Below are 19,113 nucleotides of genomic sequence, written 5' to 3' on the forward strand. Positions count from 1 at the left end.
ATCAGAAAGAAGGAACATGAGAAGCTGGAGAAATACCAAGGGCTTAAAGAAGAGCTAGAAAAGATGTGGAAGGTGTAGGCAACAGTGGTCCCCGTGGTAATCAGCCCCCTGTGGGCTGTGACCCCCAAAACTGGGAGAGTGGCTCCAACAGATCCCAGGAACAACATCAGAGATCTCAGTCCAGAAGAGCGCAGTGCTAGGAACAGCTAAGATACTGCGAAGAACCCTCAAACTCCCAGGCCTCTGGTAGAGGACCCGAGATTGAGGAAGACACACACACCACCCATAGGGGTGAGAAGGGAAAAATATTAATTATATTAATCATTACATTATATTATTATATACTAGGTATCTGTCATTTTCCTACATGAAAAGCACATCACTAGGATGTTCATTATGGAAGAGTGAAATGACAACAAACACGTTGTCTGTGTCTGTTCCTGAAACACAACTTCAATTAGTGGACTTTGACTGGCCAATGGCTTTAATGTTTCCTTTCTGAATATTGTAAAACCTCTAAGCAGCACAGAAACTTCCAACTAACTATTTCTATAACATTCAACAGCATGGACAACTTTTCCATTTTCATCATTCAGAAAGTGAAAGAAACTAAAACTTTGTCACTTTGATCCAACAGTCCTGTAATAAATCTTCCTTCATGTAGGTGATAATATTCAGTTTTTGGTCAGACTGTTTCAAAGAGGTGCAGACTGAACTGTATGATTATTTTAGAAGATGTAGTCTGCTCTCCTGTTTAACTCTGCTGCATTATACAGAGAGGTGGTGTTGTTTTTTAGGCTGAACTCAATGATATGAAAGAGGGTAGAGAAAAGAAAAGAGACTCATGTCAGTACAATGCAATCCAATTCAGCAGCATGACAAACTACAACCTCCAAAATGATCAACCAGTTGAATCAACACGTCTCTGGAACAGTTTGACCACAAACTGAACATTATCACCTTCATGAAGGAGGATTTATTACAGGACTGTTGGATTAGACTGACAAAGTTATAGTTAGGTGGACCTAATAAACTGACAATGGAGTGTTTATACTTTAACAATACACCCAGATATGATGCCAATATGAAAATATTCAGTCAATTAACAGTTAAGCCACAACAAACTGGAAACACAAGAATCAAACTGACAATTAGAATCAAACTGTATTTCTGGGTTCTGCAGCAAATTGCTTAGTTAGTAGTGATTACATAGTGTAGTTGAAGCTGATAATGCTCTTTACTGTGATTTAGGGTTTTAGAAACATCTTTACACTCAATACTTTTCAAGGCTCAGAGAAATCACATCTCTGTTTTATTCTGACACTAAACAATGACTGTACAACAGTTATCAGTGTTAGTACATTAGACTGTTTTACCTGGACAGAACAATTTCCTGAGGTGTTTATAAATTTCTTTCATTTTTAGTCCATATATGATTGGATTAAAAAGAGGATGATACAACATTATTTGTAAGGACATTATTAAAGGCACAATTTTTGGAAAATTTGTTTCCATTTGAACTACAAGTACATCAAATGAAGCCAAACAGGAAAAGTTGATCAGAACAATCAGGTGAGGTAAACAGGTCTGTGCAGCTTTTCTCCTGACTTCTCTACCACTTCGATAGGTGATTATAAATATCCTTATGTAGGTAAAAAGGATGAAAAGCACAGGGAGAATTACAAGATTACAAAAACAAACAAAACCATATATATATAATGCTTCTGTGATATTACAATGCAATGTATGAATTCTGACGTTGCATGTAATACCTTTGAAATTAAAGCTACAGAGTTCAGCATCAACACTAACTGCAGCAGGAACTGCAAACTGACCAGCTGGCAGAATCCAAGCTACAACCAGTAAAATACAGATGTTTGTTTTCCTCATGATAGTTGGATACTGCAGAGGTTTACATATAGACACATACCTGTCATAGGACATGGCTGTCAACAGTAAAAACTCTGAAGCAGCTAAAGTATAATAGACATAATACTGAAAGACACAGGCTAAATATGATATGATCTGTTTTTCAGATAAAACATCAAACAAAATCTTTGGGTAAAGAGCAGTGCTGTAAAAAACAGAGTTGAGTAACAAAGCTGCAATGAAAATGTACATAGGCTCATGGAGGTTTTTGTGAATCACTATCAGACACACAATAGTAGAATTACTGCAGATTATTAGAATATATGCTGTAAACATGATCACAAAATAAACAAATCTGTATTTGTCCAGTTCCACATATGCATCAATAGTTATATATGTTATATTTAGGTTATTATCCATTAAGGTTTAAAAACAAAGTGTTAATGACAAAGACTTGAAGTATCAAAGCAAAGATCACATGAACATATTATACAGTATATCTGTCATTGGATTGTCTAATGTATTCACTGATACCCGACCTTGACATGAACTTGTGTGTGTGTTGAAATATTGCAACAAATACAAACCTCCAGAATACAAAGTGAACTGTTTGACTCTGTGGGTTGATTTTTATCAGCTTGTTTCTCCCTCCATGGATCTCATTAAACTCTCCACCAAGACCTGTCGTCATGTGAACAACATCAGACTCTACAGGCCTGAACCAGTGGAGGCCCATGGTATAGCTGACACAGGCAGTTTCCTATGGTGCTAATGGACATCAGCTACCTTCAGGTCAAGGTCTGAGGGTGGCTCACTCAGTGACAAGAGGAGACTGGTGCCTGGTACCATTTGGACATGACTCCAGCTGGGGGTTAGTCGGAGTTAAGTGGAGTTAAATAATTGATTAAGAGGGAATCACGATCGCACAAGGAGGCCTGCAGAGGGTCCCAAAGGTCGTCAACATTAGATTCTCATAACATTACATTAACTATCGCTATAACCCCCAGAACTTAATAGATATTGTCTTTATATCAAAAACACCTATCACAGACAACATTCTGTGTTTTTTTAACATCCCAAATGAGGTAGTGTGACCACGTGGATTGTTGTTGGGTTGTACAGGAGACGTAGGTGGAGAAAGGAGCAAAGTCACAAGTGAGAATGTCAATGCCGGCCTTCTGAAACAACTGAGGAAACAACCTGATGAACCTCTCATACCGAGTATCTTCCTCAGCAATGCAAGATCCTTACTTCACAAGATGAAAAAACTGGAAGAACTCAGACAGGAATGGCTACGTTCATGACTGCTGTGTGTTGATAATATCAAAGACCTGGTTGAAACCAGAGATTGCTGATGCTGCAATTCATCTAACAGGACACACAGTACACAGTTGGGACTGAAATGGAGAGTCTGGTAAGAGCTGAGGTGGTGGCCTGTGCATTTACACACAAAACGACTGGTGGAATAACTTATGGACACACACTGTTCGTCAACAACACGTTGATGTCCCCACACCTTCTAGTGGATACACATTGGATTTGGTAATCCCAAGCACTGTCTCCATCAGTAACCTTCTGACGTATGATCTGGGTGTGTATGACCACAAGGTCATTTCAATGGAGTTGCCTTGTTCCCAAACCAAAGAAAAACATCAAATGTGTTTCTGAAAAAGGACAACCTGGAGGCCTTAGCTATAGATCTTCAGCATCTCTCCTCTGCTGGTTTTAGTTGGTCGGTTGACTTTTACAATAGATCTTTGAGCAGCCTTCTCCCGTTCAGGCCCGTGGTTTACCTGTGAGCTAGGTGAAGGCAGCTGGATGCGTCCCTGAGCGGCGTCTTAAGGTCACAGGACTCACTGTTCACAGGCAGGCCTACAGACGGCATCACAAGGCCAATGCAAAGTCTTTGAGAGATGCTAGATCATGATTCTATTCTGGTATCATTAATAATAGCCCTGGAAACTCAAAGCAACTAGCAGATGAACCTAATATTTCCTGCAGTTAAACAGCTCAAAGACTGAAGCCATTCTAGTAGGCACCCCACACCAGATCCAGACATCTGTCATCTCCAGCATTACCTTTTCTGGCCAAAACATTCCACTCTTTACATCAGTTATTAATCTGGATGATAAAATGGACACTCATGTCACCTTTGAGGCTCATATCAAACAACTGTGCAAGACTTCGTTTTTCCATCTCAGGAATGTCAATAGACTTCACCAATGCTCCCTCTTGCAGATGCAGAAAAGCTTGTCTATGCCTTTGTTTCCTCCAGCTTGGACTACTGCAATGCGCTCCTCATCAGGATCCCTGGCAAAAGCCTACAGAAATTACAGTACATCCAGAACAGTGCTGCTAAGATCTGTACGCAAATATGATCACATCACCCCCATACTCAAATCACTACACTGGCTTCCTGTTTCATTTAGGATTGTTTATAATGTCTCTCTCCTTACCCATCAGTGCATCCATGACAACGCCCCATCATATCTCAAGGAACTCCAAAAAACTTCTAAAAGTACACTCTGTTCTGCATCAACATATCTTTTAAAACCCCCCAGAACGAAGCTTCGTACGATGGGAGAACAGGCTTTCTCTTCAGCTGCTCTAGGTTTGGGGAATGCTCTCCCTGCCCACCTACAGACTCCACAGCATGTCGACACAAAATCTTCTTTTTTAGCAAAGCATTTGAATGATTTTTAATATTACATTTTGTTTTTAATCTGTAGAACTTTGGGATTTTGTGTGAATATAAAGTGCATTAAAAATAAAATGTATTACTATTATTATTCCTGACTTAGAATTTATTTCAATCAATATCTGCCCATTTTTCCTACTGATGGAACTAACAGTAGTGTGTTTACCTACGCCCTGATGCTAATGTGAGCTCAGCTCTCTCTACGCTATTCAATGCTACTGACCCTCAACAACAGGCTTATCCTGACAGTTCACATTCTAGCTGGAGACTTTAATAGGGCAAACTTAAAATCTGTCTTGCCCAAATTTTATCAACATGTGAAGTGTTCAACGAGAGGGGAAAACACTCTGGATCATGTCTGCAGCAACATCAAACACACATACAGAGCCAAGTCTCTCCCTCACTTAGGCCAGTTAGACCACCTCTCTCTGCTCCTCATCCCTGCATACACCCCTCAGAGACTAGTAAAATCCATTACACTATGGCTGTCAGATTCACTCTATCAATTACAGGACAGAGTGAGGTCTTTTTAGACACCAGGACTTGAACACACAGAAGCTGTGTCAGTTATACATGTGAAACTCATCCAGGAGTTCCTCAAACAGAAACCTTGGATGAACAGACATGTCTACTCACTCCTCACCGCTCACAATGCTGCCTTCAGGTCTGGAGATAGAGCGCTGTACAGTGCTGCTAGAGCTGATCTGAGGAGAGGAATTAGAGAGGCAAAGGAGGCAAATAAAAAAAGGCTACAGGACCAACTCTCTGCCAACAGTCCTCGTCAGATATGTCAGGAATTCAGAACATCACCCACTACAGAGAACGGGATTTAACATCTGTGGAGTTAAATGTCTCTCTAGCAGAGGAATTAAACAGCTTTTTTGTCCATTTTGAATAGACACTGTGACCGTATCCACATCACCCCACATTTCATGTGCCCCCTGCTACAACTGACTGACTGTACAGGAGTGTGATGTGAGACAGGTGCTTAAAAAAGTGAGCCCCACAAAGACCCCAGATCAAGTACCAGGGAAAGTGCTCAAGGCCTGTGCTGATCAGCTCTTATCTGTTTTCACCACCATCTTTAACCTGTCTCTGTCACCAGCCACTATCCCTGTCTGTCTAAAGTCAGACGTCATCCTCTTACATTAATTTTGCACTTTGCAGGATGTGGAAAACTAATTCTACATGTACAGTACAAGCAGTGGTTCAGAAGACATGACACAGTTTTTTCCTCATTACTCAACTTCTTTTCTGACTTTAATGCCCACAGTACTGAATCATAACTTGTAGAAAACAAATTAAGAAACTGACTTGTGGGAGTTTGTTGCTGTGATTAAAAGGTAAAATGAAAACATTAACCATCAACACATATATGTTCAGGTTTTCAACATTTAAAATGTTTCTTTTCATCTTATGACCAATATGAGCTTCAATGCAGCTACAGTCACTGATACTGTATGAATGTTAAACAAATGTCTGAAGAAACCACATCTCTGCATTATCACTACAGATGAAATGACTGTACATTAGTTAACAGTGTGGATATATTAGTGTGATTTGACCTGAAACAACAACTTCTTCAGGTGTTTAGAGATTTCTTTCATCTTTAGTCCATAAATGACTGGATTGAACAGAGGGTGATAAAGAATCACTTGTAAAGCCATTATTAACCGTACAATGTTTGGAAAATCTGATTCCAGTCGAACTACAACAACATCATAAGTAACAAAGCAGGAAAAGTTGATCAAAACCAGCAGGTGAGGTAAACAGGTCTGAGCAGCTTTGTTTCTGACTGTTTTACAGCTTCGGTAGGATATAAGAAGTATCCTGGTGTATGTGAAAAGGATGAAAAGCAAAGGGAGCAGTGCAATATTTACTAACATGAACACACCATATACAGTTAGTGCTACTGAACGCCCACACTGAAGACTGTAAATTGAACTGTTACAAAAAACTCCTTTCAACCTAAAGCTGCAGAGTTTTATATTAGTGTACAATGCAAGTGACACTGCAATTTCACAAGCAGGCACAAGCCAAGCTAAAAGCAGAAAGACATTAACAGTTGTTTTCCTCATGATAGTTGGATACTGCAGAGGTTTACATATAGACACATACAGTGGGTACGGAAAGTATTCAGACCCCTTTAAATTTTTCACTCTTTGTGTCATTGCAGCCATTTGCCAAAATCCAAAAAGTTCATTTTATTTCTCATTAATGTACACTCATCACCCCATCAATGCAGCAATTGAAAGAAAGATGAATGCGGCCAAGTACAGAGATATCCTGGAAGAAAACCTCTTCCAGAGTGCTCAGGACCTCAGACTGAGCCGAAGCACACAGCTAAAATAACAAAGGAGTTGCTTCGGAACAACTCTGTGACCGTTCTTGACTGGCCCAGCCAGAGCCCTGACCTAAACCCAATTGAGCATCTCTGGAGAGACCTGAAAATGGCTGTCCACCAACGTTCACCATCCAACCTGACAGAACTGGACAAGATCTGCAAGGAAGAATAGCAGAGGATCCCCAAATCCAGGTGTGAAAAACTTGTTGCATCATTCCCAAGAAGACTCATGGCTGTACTAGCTCAAAAGGGTGCTTCTACTCAATACTGAGCACAGGGTCTGAATACTTATGACCATGTGATATTTCAGTTTTTCTTTTGTAATAAATTTGCAAAAATTTCTACATTTCTGTTTTTTTCTGTCAAGATGGGGTGCTGAGTGTACATTAATGAGAAATAAAATGAACTTTTTTGATTTTGGCATATGGCTGCAATGACACAAAGAATGAAAAATTTAAAGGGGTCTGAATACTTTCCGTACCCACTGTACCTGTCATAGGACATGGCTGCCAACAGGAAAAACTCTGAACCAAGCAAAGAATAATTTATGAACCACTGAAAGAGACAGCACTGATCTGAAAAACAGTTTATATCTTATAAAAAGTCAATCAGTAGCTTTGGGTAGATATTAGTGCTGTAAAGAACAGAGTTCAGTAACAAAGCTGCAATGAAAATGTACATAGGCTCATGGAGGTTTTTGTGAATCACTATCAGACACACAATAGTAGAATTACAGCAGATTATTAGAATATATGCTGTAAACATGATCACAAAATAAAGATATATGTATCTGTGCATTTCTACGTAACCATCAATAGTTATATATATATGTTATATTGACTCTATCCTCGATTAAACTTCTCCAACCAAAGTGTTAATCAATAATGCAGATCATATAGCAAACATTCATAAATAATAGCTGAGAAAACAAGTGTCACTGTGAGGACTGCAGTAACAGGTTACCTGTGTTGGACTGTCTCATTCATTCACTGACACCACAGTCAGAAAGTGTTTGAGTCTGTGGAAGGTTTTTATCAGGCTGCTTCACCTTCCAAGGGTCTCATTAAAGTCTCAACTAACATGTAAACAACTTCCGGAAACTCAAGAGTCCTAGAAACATAAGTGTTGCTATTTAGTATGGTCTTGGACGTCATCACAAGAAAATCAGTTGTGTCATGGAGTTTTCTATGCTCCATAGTTTGGTGCCTTTTCCTTTTTGTGTACCTAAATTCTTAATTATAACAATAACAATACTGTCCTAAGTTTGAAGCCCTGTCAGCCCTATGTCAGATCTATCTCTACCTAATTATGAGAAAACAGAAAACAATACACTGATTTACATTTTCTAAGACACTTCTTTTGTAGAAAGGGCGTGTGCCTGATCATGAATAATCATGTTATGCACCTGATAAAGACCCACATAATGAGCTGCATAATGAGCCTTTCAGTCAGGAATGTGGCTGAGAGGGAATTATTGCAATACTTTATTTTGCAAAAGCACAGCGTTTTGTTGTTATTATGAGTGTATACAAATCAAACTAGTTCCTTTACAGATCCGAATGATATATTGCTCTTATTTGTATGATCCGTACTTTGTTTCGGCATTGTCAGAAGAAGATGCCACATAACGCGCCGGCATGTTCATTCAACCCTTGAAGGTTAATTATGGTTGAAGCATTTCCATGTACTTACTACTTACTCTGAGGCAGGTTGGACCTCCTGAGCTGATGCAGAAAGAACATCCTCTGCTGTGCCTTCTTGATGATGCGGCTGATGTTAGGTGTGAGGGGGGTAGCAGAGGGGAGCTCCTCCTTAAGTCCACTGTCATCTCCAATGTTTTGAGTATGTTCAGCTCCAGCTTGATGTGACCAAACCAAAGAGCTATCTATTCAACTTTCCACCTGTACGCAGACTTGTCACCATCTCAAATGAGACCGATGTCCATTGTGTCATCTGCGAATGTCAGGAGTTTAACAGAGGGGTCCCCTGAAGTGCAGTCATTGGTATAAAGGGAGAAGTGCAGGGGGGGGAGCACAGTCTCTGGGGGGTTCCTGTGCTGATTGACCATGTGCAGAATGTGGTTCCCCCTAAACACACCTGCTGACTCCTGTCTGTCAGAAAGGTTGTTATTGACTGACAGGTGTACGTTGGCACAGTGAGCTGGGTGAATTTGGAACACAGGATGTCTTGGACAAGGATGTTGAATACTGAGCTGAAATCCACAAACAGGACCCAAGCGTATGTCCGTTGGGAGTTGAGATGCTGCAGGATGTGACACAGTGCCATGAGGACTGCATCCTGATCTGACCTGTTTGCCCAGTAAGCAAACTGCATAGGGTCCAGCAATTGGCCTGTGATGTCCTTCAGGTGGGTCAACACCAGTCTCTCAAGGTACTTCATGACCACAGATGTCAGAGCAACAGGTCTATAGTTATTCAGTCTGGTGGTGGATGGGTTCTTAGGAGTCAGGATAATTGTGGATCATTTGAAGCAGGAGGGAACTTTGGTCAGTTGCAGTGATATGTTGAAAATGTGTGTGAAGATGGGTGCTAGCTGGTCAGCACAGACTTTCAGACAGGAGGGGCTCACACCATCTGATCCTGATGCTTTCCTGATCCTCTGTCTCTGAAAGTTGTCTTGCACTTCCACTTCATGGATTGTCAGTGCTGGGCTACTAGAGGTGGAGGTAGAGTGAGCAGCTGCTTGAGGCATGTCTGAGGTGGGGTGGATAAGGGGTGAGACATGTTGGTTCTCCAATCTACAGTAGAACTCATTTAGGTTGTCTGCCAGTCTTTTGTTCTCAACAGTGTGGGGGTATGGTCTCCTCTAGCAGGTGATGTCCTGTAGGTATCTACAGACTGATGCAGGGCTGTTGACTGAAAACTTTGTTTCAGCTTTTCGCTGTAGCTCCTCTTATCTATCATGATTTCCTTGTTCAGTGTGTTCCTGGCATGGTTGTACAGAGTCCTGTTCTGCCTCCTGTAGGTCTCCTCCTCAGCACGACGAGTTTTACAGTGAACCATGGTTTGTTATTATTGTGTGTTGTTTAAAAGGTCTTTGTGGACACATGTATCTTCACAGAGGTTGATGGACAATGTCACAGTGTCTGTCAAGTTACTTCTACTTTTTTTAGTGCAAATTCCCCCACTTGAAAGGGAATGACTCCTTACAAGTTTAACAGGATTTCAATCAATGATGAGGCCACTGTATCCTTTCTTAACTCATTTTAGTTTAGCAAAGCAAATTTCAGAATTTCAAACTTGTGATTTTGCAAAAGGCAAATTTATTTATATAGCACCATTCATACACTAGGCAATTCAAAGTGTTTTACAAGGCATATAATTATATTAAAAGCATAAAAAATAGAATTTAAAAACAAAGACATTTAAAATAATATAAAATAAATTAAGTTTTTCTGGACTCTGAGGACTCTTTTTACTTTTTTCTGGATTAGCTGCAGCTGCCTGATTGACTTTTTGCTAAGACCTGTAAACAAGTCATTACAATAATCTAACCTACTGAAGATAAATGCATGAACAAGTTTTTCTGCATCTTGTTTAGACAGAAAACCTTTTATTCTAGCAATGTTTTTCAGGTGGTAACCGGAAGATTTAGTGATGGATTTTATGTGGTTGTTAAAATTCCGGTCTGAGTCAATGATTACACCAAGGTTTCTGGCTTGATTTGCAGCTTTCAATGACATGGAGTCAAGCTGAGCACTGACCTTTGACCTTTCATTTTTGGGGCCAAAAACAATCACTTCTGTCTTGTCTGTATTGAGCTGGAGAAAATTCTGGCACATCCATTCTTTGACTTGATTAATACACTCACATAATGAAATTAGAGGACTATAATCATGAGATGATACTGATATATAAAGTTGGGTGTCATCTGCATAGATATGGTAGTCAATGTTGTAGTATTCCATAATCTGAGCAAGGGGCAGCATGTAGATATTGAATAAGAGAGGACCAAGAATAGACCCTTGAGGAACCCCACATTTAATTTTTGTTCGCTCAGACTCGTAATTACCAAGTGAGACAAAATAGTCTCTCTCGTAAGTAAGATTTTAAGCAATTTAACACTGTGCCAGTAACTCCCACCCACATTTCTAGTCTATCAAGCAGCACATCATGATCAACTGTGTCAAATGCAGCACTAAGATCCAGTAGTACTAAAATAGAGGTTTTGGATTCATCATTATTCAAATGTAAATCATTTCAAATTTTAATAAGTGCAGTCTCAGTGCTGTGGTGTGTGCGAAATCCAGACTGAAGTGCATTAAAAAGATTGTTTTTCACCATAAAACTGTGAATTTGTTGAAAAACTACTTTTTCAATGATTTTTCCCAAAAATGGAAGATTTGATATTGGCCTGTAGTTACTTACTGCTGAAGCAGATCAAATCATGATTTCTTGGTTCAAATCATTTTTAATCAATGATTTCATTATTAAGCACAAGCTGGATTTTATATTTTTAACCAAGAATGATTTCTTATTCTGACCCAGTGTCCTCATCCCTTCACCACCTTAAACACCAATCAGTCCCACCTACAGTGCATAAGATTGTGAACTAATATAATCTGAATATATCTGGGCTCTGACTATTAATTTGAAAAAGATGCAATTTCAACAAATTTGTCATTTTCAGTCAGTTATTTCTGTATTCCTGTGACCAAAGTTGTATTTTAGAGTGCTGCTGTAATTATATGTAAATCCTTATGAATTACAATAATTACACTGGTTTTATTTCTTTATAGCTTAAAGAACTTTGGGTCAAAATTATCACTTGATGTCAAGTTTGTTTACTTCTCACTTTAAATGGTTTATTACACTCAGGTAAAGTGAAATGGCTTTGACAGTTTTTATTTGACTCACATTGACAGAGCTAACAGAAATCAGTCAAATTAGGTTAAATCAACAAAATCCTACAACACAAACAACCTGTGCTTTGAAAAATGCACTAATTCACTCCAGGATACCACATGTTAAAAACTTCAAGAATCAGAAACATCATGTTTTGCATTATGATTACAGAAGAAATCAGTGTAGACATCGTCTCTTCATTTTACCCTGAGAGAGCAACTTCTTGAGGTGTTTATAAATTTCTTTCATTTTTAGTCCATATATAATTGGATTAAATAGAGGATTATACAAAACTAACTGTAAAGTCATTATTAAACGTGCAGTTTTAGGGAAATCAGTTTCCAGTCGAGCTGTAATAACATCATATGTTATCAAAAAGAAATAGTTGAATAAACCATCAGGTGAGGTAAACAGGTCTGTGCAGCTTTTCTCCTGACTTCTCCAGAGCTGTGATAACATATTATAAGTATCCTGGTGTATGTCAAAAGTATGACGATCATAGGAAGAACAACAGAATTTACCAATATAAACAAACCAAATACAGTTACATCTCTGGAACTCTGTCATGATCCGCATTCTGGACTTCCTGTTTGTTTTATTTTGGAGGATCATGACAGGAACCGGTTGGGTTGTTTTCAGTTCTCCTGATTTAATGATTGTTTTCACCTGTGCCTCGTTTTCCCGGCAGGGCTTCTTATACACCTGGTGGTGCCATTGGCATTCGTCAGGTTGTCTGTTACCATACTCTCCAGTGAGGGAGTACACCAGTGACTGGACTCTGTTTTTCCTAGTCGTCTAGGAGCTACAACTAGGATTTTCATTTACCAGCATCCGCCCACAGACACTACAGAAGACCAGGGAAGTACTAGCTGTGCCTTAATGTTCTCTTGTTGTTAATACAGACTGGTTTTATGTTCCACTGAGTGAAGCTGCTCAGTTCCCTGTGTTTTGCTTCCCTGTCATCCCGACTGGAGTCGGGCTCATGGGGCATGTTGGAGTGGAACAACGGAGATCCCGTTCACAGAGGTGGTTGTGAAGTATAGCTTCAAATCTGCATGTTACTGGATGTTGTTCACCCGACTGACCTAGCTCTTCAGGGACATCTACTGGTTGTACCTAGTCATTTGTCTGTGCGAAATAAAAACCCTTTTTCCCCTCAGTCCTGTGTCTATGTGTAGTTGAAGTCTCCTCCATTACCAATCTGTGACAAACTCACACAAAAAAAGGTTGTAAATTGAGTTATTGTAAAAAATGACTTTCAGAGTAAAACTACAGAGTTTTTGATTAGCGCTCAGTGTTGCTAATACCACAAACTCACATGCAGGCACAAAATCACCACCAACCTGTGTTCTCTTTTTATATATCTATTTATACACCCACAATGACCAAAAGAAAAATTCATCAAACAAATACTCCACGCAAAACCCAATACAAATGTATATAATATATACACAGGTTTTACCTCCGCAGCATCCCACATGTGGCAGGGGTGTCCAAACTTTTTTCAAAGAGGGCCAGATTTAATAATGTGAAAATCTGGAAGGGCTGGCAGTCCTTTCTGGTATTTTCAGAACCATAAGTTACACATAAATGCACTGTTCTGTAAGAATCTTTTCGATGACAAAGCAATTATAATTTCTTCAAATGACAATGTAACTAAACGGAAACCACTCAGGTGTAAACATGACAATGAGACATGAGCATATGAACAGAGAATAGTAATGGACTGAGAATAGACCCTTTGGGTACACCCTACATTATATTAGAGAAGGAAGACAAAAAATAATTTAAGGAAACAAAATTTCTGTTTGATTGGTACGAAGAAAGCCACTTTAGAGCCACTCCTGATATGTCAGCCCAATGTGTCAGTCTATCTACAAGAATACCCAAATCTATTGTGTCAAAGGCCGCACTCAAATCCAGCAGCATCAGAATTGAACAAAGGCCAGAGTCTGCTGTCAATAAGACATCATTGCAGACACTCAAGAGGGTTGTCTCTGTGCTGTGAGAAGGACGAAACCAAGATTGAAACTTTTTAAAGGCAGAGTAAAGCCTGATACATACTCCACGAGAAGCGAGAAATTTGTTTTCTCTCCTAGGGCAGAGAGAAAAGTTCCAGGGAAAAGTTAAGTTCCAGGGCAGCAAGTAATTGGTTTCAAACGGTCTTCTCCAAGACCTTGGAAATAAAAAGGAGCTTGGAAATTTGGCAATAGTTATCCAAGATAGAAGCATCAGGCCCTGGTTTCTGAAGAATTGGTTGAACCCAGGCAGTTTTGAAATAGTCGGACACAACCATTTAACAATGAGCTGTTAAGGCAAGTTTATATAGCACAATTCATACACAGAGTAATTCAAAGTCCTTACAAAGTACAGTTAAAAACCTCCAGTAGGACGGGACCAACACAGTCCAATAACTGAATCAAAAACCTTGTGGGGATAAAATCAAGAGGACTGGATGTTACTGGCATGCGGAGTATAATGTTCTTCAGAACAATGTTGGTATGACCAGCACTCATTGTTGTGAATTCTGTATTCGTAAGAAGCCTATTGAAGTGTGGTACAATTTGTTAGTTTGATACTTGTAACCTTTGAGTAAGGACCTTGTGACTTTAATCGCACTGTAAATATTGAGCACCAAGTAACCTTTTCTTTGTAGTAAGAAGCCCAGTTATTTGATTTTCGTTTTCTCCTGTTTTTGTTAGGAGACCAGGGTTAGAGTACCTGTCTTTTCGTTGGTTTTGTTAGGTTAGGTAATAGTAGGGTTGCTTTAGAGTTTTTGGTTGTTATTTTGGGCTTTGAGTGTTAGACAAGATAATTACTGACTATTTTCGGAAAATAAATGGCTTTCGTTACCTGTATTTGGTGTGCAGCTGGATTCTATTGAGAGTGGGAAAGCTTGGAGAAAGCTCACATCGTGTTATGTCTCGGTATCCCCTAGGCCGGGCGTAACAAATGTACATATTCCACTTTTAATGTGAAGGTCATGACTTGATAAACTTGTTAAAAGATCGAATGTTATGCCATTTAATAATATTCTGTTCTCCTAATAAATGACTGAGTATCTGTTTGATCTAAAATAATCTACTCAATGTGACTTTCTAATGGAACTGTATATCTTTATTAGGGTTATCTATATAAGTTAAAGCACAGTAAAACATTCAGAATGAAACTTATGACCCAAAAATGTTGTGTTTTGGAATAATGGCAGAAATTGATCAGTGTAATAACTTCAAGCATTCTTCAAGCTAACAAGGATCTTTACTGTGTGTTAGGAATCAAAACAAACCCTGACAATATTTTATGGACTATATGATGCACCGGAATATTAGTCACTTTGAGCAAAAATGGCCTTATTGAAATGAAAAAAAAACAACTTGTGAGTCACTTTGTCCTATGAATTGAACCTGAAGCTGACAATGCTCTTTACTGTGTGTAAGGAAACTAAACACATCCTGACATTAAATTGTTTCCAGTGATCAGACAAATCACATCTCTGCAATATTCTTTCACAAAAAGGAATCAGTGTTGATGAAATTAGTTTGTTTTACCCTGACAGAACAACTTCTTGACGTGTTTATAAATTTCTTTCATTTTTAGTCCATATATAATTGGATTAAATAGAGGATTATACACAACTAACTGTAAAGTCATTACTAAACGTGCAGTTTTAGGGAAATCAGTTTCCAGTCGAACAGTAATAACATCATATATTACTAAAAAGAAATAGTTGAATAAAACCATCAGGTGAGGTAAACAGGTCTGTGCAGCTTTTCTCCTGACTTCTCCACAGCTGTGATAACATATTATAAGTATCCTGGTGTATGTAAAAAGTATGAAGAGCACAGGGAGAACAACAATATTTAGGACAGCAAAGACACCATAAACAGTTACAGCTCTGGAACTCACACAAAAAAGTTTGTAAATTGAGTTATTGCAAAAAATGACTTTCACAGTAAAACTACAGAGTTTTTGATTAGTAATCAGTGTTGTTAATCCCACAACCTCACATGCAGGCACAAGCCAAGATAATGCCAGAAAGACACTGACTGTTCTTTTCCTCATGATAGTTGGATACTGCAGAGGTTTACATATAGACACATACCTGTCATAGGACATGGCTGCCAACAGTAAAAACTCTGAATCAGTTAAAGTATAAAACATATAAAACTGAACCAGACAGGCCTGATAAGATATGATCTGTTGTTCAGATAAAAAGTCAATCAGTAGCTTTGGGTAGATATTAGTGCTGTGAAAAACAGAGTTCAGTAACAAAGCTGCAATGAAAATGTACATAGGCTCATGGAGGTCTCTGTGTTTCCAGATCAGGTACACAATAGTACCATTACTGCAGATTATTAGAATATAAACTATTAAAACAACCATAAAATAAAGGTATCTGTATTTGTGAACCTCCACATGCCCACCAAATGTTATATATGTTACATTTAAATCTTCCTCCATTAAGTCAATTGTAAACTATTGATTTATGAGACAGATATTTCATACAACAAGAATATGTGATTTAAAAACTGAGGTGTTTGACGTCTGAAGATTGTAAAAATGTTGGATTCTCTTGTTTCTTCACAGTTACCTGATCTTCAAACTCACTGAGTGCTCATGTCCAAACCTCAGAGAGAGAACTGTTGGACCCTGTGAAATATTTTTATCAGACTGATTCATCCTCCATGGATCTCATTAAACTTTCCACCCAGACTGACTAACATGTAAACAACTTCATCAAACTCTGGAGGCCTGAATCTCAGTTTGTTGTTCCACCTGTTTTACTGAGGATTAGGACCTGCTGTTATTTTTAATGCACTGTTACGTAAACGACATCATTCCATTCATTTCTATAGAAATAAAATATATATATATATTTATATCCATTCACCACTGTCATTTATCTTTTCACTCAAAGTGTATCACCTGTATTTCATGTTATAAAAACATTTGTCCTTGTGACAAATGTATTACTCTGTAGAAGGTCAATAATTTGTCCTAATGCGAAATATGTGGCTCCAGTTTAGAACGACATGACAGAGGTTTGTCTGTAACACTTTATGATCATGTTCAAATCATACACCTAATTGACTTTGACTCATGCATGATTCATCATGATTTACTGCTTGAATTACTTTGAGATGTATGATGACTTCCTGTTTCTAACCATTCACAAATGGTCAGATCACTATGACTTTCTGTGATTAGTTCATAGTTCATCAATTAAAGAATGATAATGATAGTGTTCTTGTTTGGACCAGTGGGTTGTGATAAGTTTGTGATAAGTTTGCTACATGCTTACAATTATCACTCTAAATGCACTGGATATAACACATTTATATTGAATTCTCTTACAAACAAATCTTAATCATATGAGTGGAGCACTGAATGGACTCTTTTGAGCCATACTGCAATCATAATGGAAAAAGTGAACACAGAATTTTAGGAATGTTTGTAAATTTATTAAAAACAGAAACTGCAATATCATTTACATTTGGCAGCATTTACAGCCTCAAGTCTTTTTGGGTATGACGCAATGAGCTTTGCACACCTGGACTGGGGGATTTTCTGCCATTCCTCTTTAAAAATCCCCTTAAGCTCTGTCAGGTTGGATGGGGGCCATCGATGGACAGCCATTTTCAGGTTCCCCCAGTTATGTTGAACAGGGTTCTGGCTGGACCACTCTAGGACATTCACAGGGTTGTCTCTAAACCACTCCTGTGTTGCTTTGGTTGTGGGTCATAGACACGTTTGGAAGGTGAACCTTCTGCCCATCCTGAGGTCCTGAGCACTGGGGAACAGGTTTTCATTGAAGATATCTCTATACTTTGCTCCAGTAAGCTTTATCTCAACCCTGACATGTCTCCCAGTCCCTGAAAAACTGACCCACAGCATGATGATGCCTCCACCATGCTTCACTTTTGGGATGGTACTGGGCAGGTGATGAGAGGTACCTCGTTTCCTACAGACATAATATTTAGAATTGAGGCCAAACAGTTCAATCTTGGTTTCATCAGACCAGAGAATCTTCTTCCTCACAGTCTGAGAGTCATTTTTTTTAAAACTCTAAGCAGCTTTCATGTGTTTTGCCTGTCTAGCCACTCTGCTATAAAGCAGATCGGTGGAGGGCTGCAGTGATGATTGTCCATCTGGAACTTTGTCCCATCTCCACACAGGATATCTGGAGCTCAGTCAGAGTAACCATCGGTTCTTGGTAACCTCTTAGTAAGGTGGCAAACTTAGTAACTTAGTAAGGTGGTGGCAACCACTGTGCTCCTGGGATTGTTGGTTATGTATTGTAACCCAAGATTCTGTGAATTGGGCGCAGCCCTCTGGGCTATCGCTATGGGTCATATCCCTTCTTCGCACCTGCGCGCTGAAGATAAATTCATTTACACACACCCAGGGTAGGCCCCCTTCGTCTGAACTGGCTATTGCTATGGGTCAAAGCGATAGGCAGAAATACTCTATGCCTCATTGGGCCCGGCCAACCAGGAGAAGGAAAGGAAATGCGAGTAATCTCCTGACCCCAAGCGTAGCAAGCACCAGGTAGGATACATAAACACTGGTTTCATATAAAGCTGAAAACAGACGGATTCCGCCCCGCAAATGTCTTCTACTGACAAGCCATGCAGGAAAGCCGTGGAGGATGACACTCCTCTAGTGGAGTGTGCACGGATGCCGACTGGAGGCTCCTTGCCCAACGCGGAGTAAGCCTGTACAATGGTCTCACATAGCCAGTGAGATAAACGTTCTGCAGACAGGGGGGAGCCCAGCGAACATTCTCTGTAGTGAACAAACAAGTGCTCCGAATGGTGTAACTGTCGTGCGTTCCACATAACATGCCAGAGCGCACACCGGGCAGAGAAGCTGCAAAGCGGGGCGAAGGGGTAAGATTTGCGTAGCCAGGGGACATGCGACGGGGCGCTGCCTGCGCACTCACTTCAGAGAACGCTTTGTGAGCGGGTGACTGAACACCAATCTGTCGCTGAACCCCTCATGGCATGAGGAAATAGCCGCAGCATATGTTTTAATGGTGCTAAATGCGAAGTTTCTCCAGTAATAACTGGAGAAAAGACAGAATCACAGAGAGATGGCATGCAACGGAAGAAACGCTGTTCTCCGTCCACCATCTCTCGTTTAGCCCCATACAACCCCTTGTATGGTGGCGATGACTCTGGCGGAAAACCCCAAACTCTCTGAGCGGTTCATCTCAGCACCCAAACCCACAGGTGCTGCCCTATTACCGCAGAGCATCTTCCCTCCATGGAATCTTCCAGTGGCAATGTCATGGAAATTTCTTTAAGTTTGAGAGTTGCCAATTCTCAGAAACAAAC

The 19,113-nt window shown here is 39.6% G+C and overlaps 2 protein-coding genes and 1 pseudogene across 2 annotated transcripts; all 3 read right to left on the minus strand.

Annotated features, from left to right (window-relative positions):
• Window positions 1–1,389: 1,389 nt before the first annotated feature.
• LOC113122880 (olfactory receptor 6N2-like) lies at window positions 1,390–2,289 on the minus strand (the record flags this gene model as incomplete). Its single annotated transcript, XM_026294523.1, has 1 exon — window positions 1,390–2,289. A coding segment is annotated over exon 1 (900 nt), but the record flags the coding sequence as incomplete, so codon positions are not given.
• Window positions 2,290–6,117: 3,828 nt separating this feature from the next.
• LOC113123180 (olfactory receptor 11A1-like) lies at window positions 6,118–9,311 on the minus strand (annotated as a pseudogene).
• Window positions 9,312–15,310: 5,999 nt separating this feature from the next.
• Window positions 15,311–16,237, minus strand: LOC113123181 (olfactory receptor 6N2-like). The gene has a single exon (XM_026295001.1). It carries the CDS (start codon window positions 16,235–16,237, stop codon window positions 15,311–15,313), a length of 927 nt encoding a protein of 308 aa, XP_026150786.1.
• Between the last annotated feature and the right edge of the window lie 2,876 nt (window positions 16,238–19,113).

Source organism: Mastacembelus armatus, chromosome 21 (assembly GCF_900324485.2).
Source record: "Mastacembelus armatus chromosome 21, fMasArm1.2, whole genome shotgun sequence".
NCBI lineage: Eukaryota > Metazoa > Chordata > Actinopteri > Synbranchiformes > Mastacembelidae > Mastacembelus > Mastacembelus armatus.